Raw genomic sequence first — 2,528 nt, 5'->3', positions numbered from 1 at the left:
ATAGCAGGTAAATGATGTGAAAATAATTCTATGGAAATATTCAAAAGTGATAAAGAAGTGGAGTTTTTATAAGTAAAATTAGAACTGGTCCTCTAGAATATGTTACATAGTCTTTTACATTTGAATTGGTCCTTTAGACAGAGCTACCTCTCAAGGTGTTTTTCTATAAATACATAGGCCAATGAATCCCCAAAAGGCAACACTTCTCAACTAAAAAATTTAAGGTTATCTCCTTTCTTCTTACTCTAACTAGCCACATTTGGGAGGCTAGGTGGTGTAATTTTCCGGTGAAATGAGGCTTCAAGGTGGCGGCCTTGCCAAGGGTCGTCAGTATTTGCCACAAATCTTAACGGTGTTGGCCATATTCGTTGTTGCTAATGTAGTGTTGGCAGACCCTTATGTATACTCTTCTCCACCACCTCCTTCTCCTTCTCCGCCACCACCTTACGTGTACAAATCTCCACCTCATCTCTCACCTTCTCCCCCGCCTCCATATGTTTATAAATCACCTCCTCCCCCTTCTCCATCACCACCTCCACCATATGTGTATAAGTCTCCACCCCCTACATCACCATCACCACCTCCACCATATGTATATAAGTCTCCACCGCCTCCCTCACCGTCTCCACCTCCACCCTATGTGTATAAGTCTCCACCACCTCCATCGCCATCTCCACCTCCACCATATTACTACAAGTCTCCTCCTCCACCATCACCTTCACCACCACCTCCGTATTACTACAAGTCTCCACCTCCACCTTCACCATCACCTTCACCACCATACTATTATAAATCTCCACCACCGCCTTCACCATCACCACCTCCGCCATATTATTATAAGTCTCCACTGCCACCTTCTCCTTCACCTTCTCCTCCTCCACCATCCCCATCATCACCCCCACCATACTATTACAAGTCTCCACCACCACCTACTAAATCACCTCCTCCCCCATACTATTACAATTCTCCACCACCACCAGTGAAGTCTCCCCCTCCACCATATTACTACTCCTCGCCACCACCACCCAAGAAATCACCTCCTCCACCATATCACTACACTTCTCCACCACCACCAGTCAAGTCACCGCCAACTCCATACTACTACAAGTCTCCTCCACCTCCAACTCATTACTATCCTCCACATCATCAATTCGTGGTCAAAGTTGTCGGAAAAGTCTATTGTTTTAGATGCTATGATTGGAAGCACCCAAAAATGTCTCATGGCAAGAAGCACCTGAAAGGTACCATAGTGTTTATATCATGCCTGTTTTCTTTATCTTCTCTTAATTTTTCACAAGATAAATTATCCAACTATATATTCTCCTTTTTGTTGCTTTGTACTATATGCTTTTATCGTAATTTATAAATGTGTCTCTTTTTATTTGAATCTTCAATCCTCTTTTGTTGTCATCAATATCTTTAGCTAAAATTAAGATTTTAAAACATCAAGAAAATTTATAAGGCAACAACTATAAGCATTATTTTGACAATTGCATGAAAGTAGTTTGCTTGAAAGAGTATTTATTATGAGAAAAACAAGTTATGACAATTTTATATGCTGAATACAGGGCATAGTTCTGGAGGAAGTGGGGACATATCTAAATGATCATATGTTAGAAGATCTATTAATTGTTTTAGTGTTAATTAATGTATTATTTCTGTTTTCACGTGGATTTAGGTGCTGTTGTTGAGGTAACTTGCAAGGCTGGTGACAAGAAAATTGTGAGTTATGGTACCACTAAGATCAATGGAAAATTTAGCATCACAGTTGAAGGATTTGAATATCGAAAATATGGAGCAAAGTGTAGAATTCCTACAAACCTTCACTGGGGAATAAAGGGTGCTAACCTCAAAGTGAAGTCAAAGAATAAATATGAAGTTGTACTCTATGCAAAGCCATTTGCTTATGGATCTAAGGCACCTTATGCAGAATGCAAAAATCCCAAGCCTACACCTGCTCCATACTACTATAAATCTCCTCCACCTCCATCACCGACTTACGTTTATAAGTCATCACCTCCTCCATCACCAAAGTATGTGTATAAATCACCACCTCCCCCAACCCCCACATACGTTTATAAGTCTCCACCACCACCTGCTTACTATTACAAATCTCCGCCACCACCAACTAAATCTCTACCACCTCATTATTATTACAAGTTTCCACCTCCACCATCACCAAAACCTACACCAGTATATTTTTACAAATCTCCGCCTCCACCAACTAAGTCTCCACCACCTCCTTATTACTATAAGTCTCCATCTCCACCATCACCAAAACCTGCACCAGTATACTATTATAATTCACCCCCACCTTACTACTACAAGTCCCCACCACCACCATCGCCTTCTCCCCCACCTCCTTACTACTACAAGTCTCCTCCACCACCATCGTCATCTCCTCCTCCACTATACTATTACAAGTCCCCACCACCACCACCGTCATCACCTCCACCACCTTACTACTACAAGTCTCCTCCTCCTCCATCACCATCTCCCCCTCCACCATACTATTACAAGTCTCCATC

The 2,528-nt window shown here is 41.9% G+C and overlaps 1 protein-coding gene across 1 annotated transcript; it reads left to right on the top strand.

Moving 5' to 3' along the window:
- Positions 1-292: 292 nt before the first annotated feature.
- Positions 293-2,228, top strand: LOC125861372 (extensin-2-like). Its single transcript, XM_049541290.1, has 3 exons — positions 293-1,241; positions 1,679-2,033; positions 2,195-2,228. The coding sequence occupies exons 1-3, from the start codon at positions 293-295 to the stop codon at positions 2,226-2,228; spliced, it is 1,338 nt and encodes a 445-aa protein (XP_049397247.1).
- The last annotated feature ends 300 nt before the right edge of the window (positions 2,229-2,528 follow it).

The sequence above is a fragment of the Solanum stenotomum genome, chromosome 4, assembly GCF_019186545.1.
Source record: "Solanum stenotomum isolate F172 chromosome 4, ASM1918654v1, whole genome shotgun sequence".
NCBI classification, from domain to species: Eukaryota; Viridiplantae; Streptophyta; class Magnoliopsida; order Solanales; family Solanaceae; genus Solanum; species Solanum stenotomum.
The sequence above is the reverse complement of the archived record's forward strand: the minus strand, read 5'-3'. Positions and strand labels throughout refer to the sequence as shown.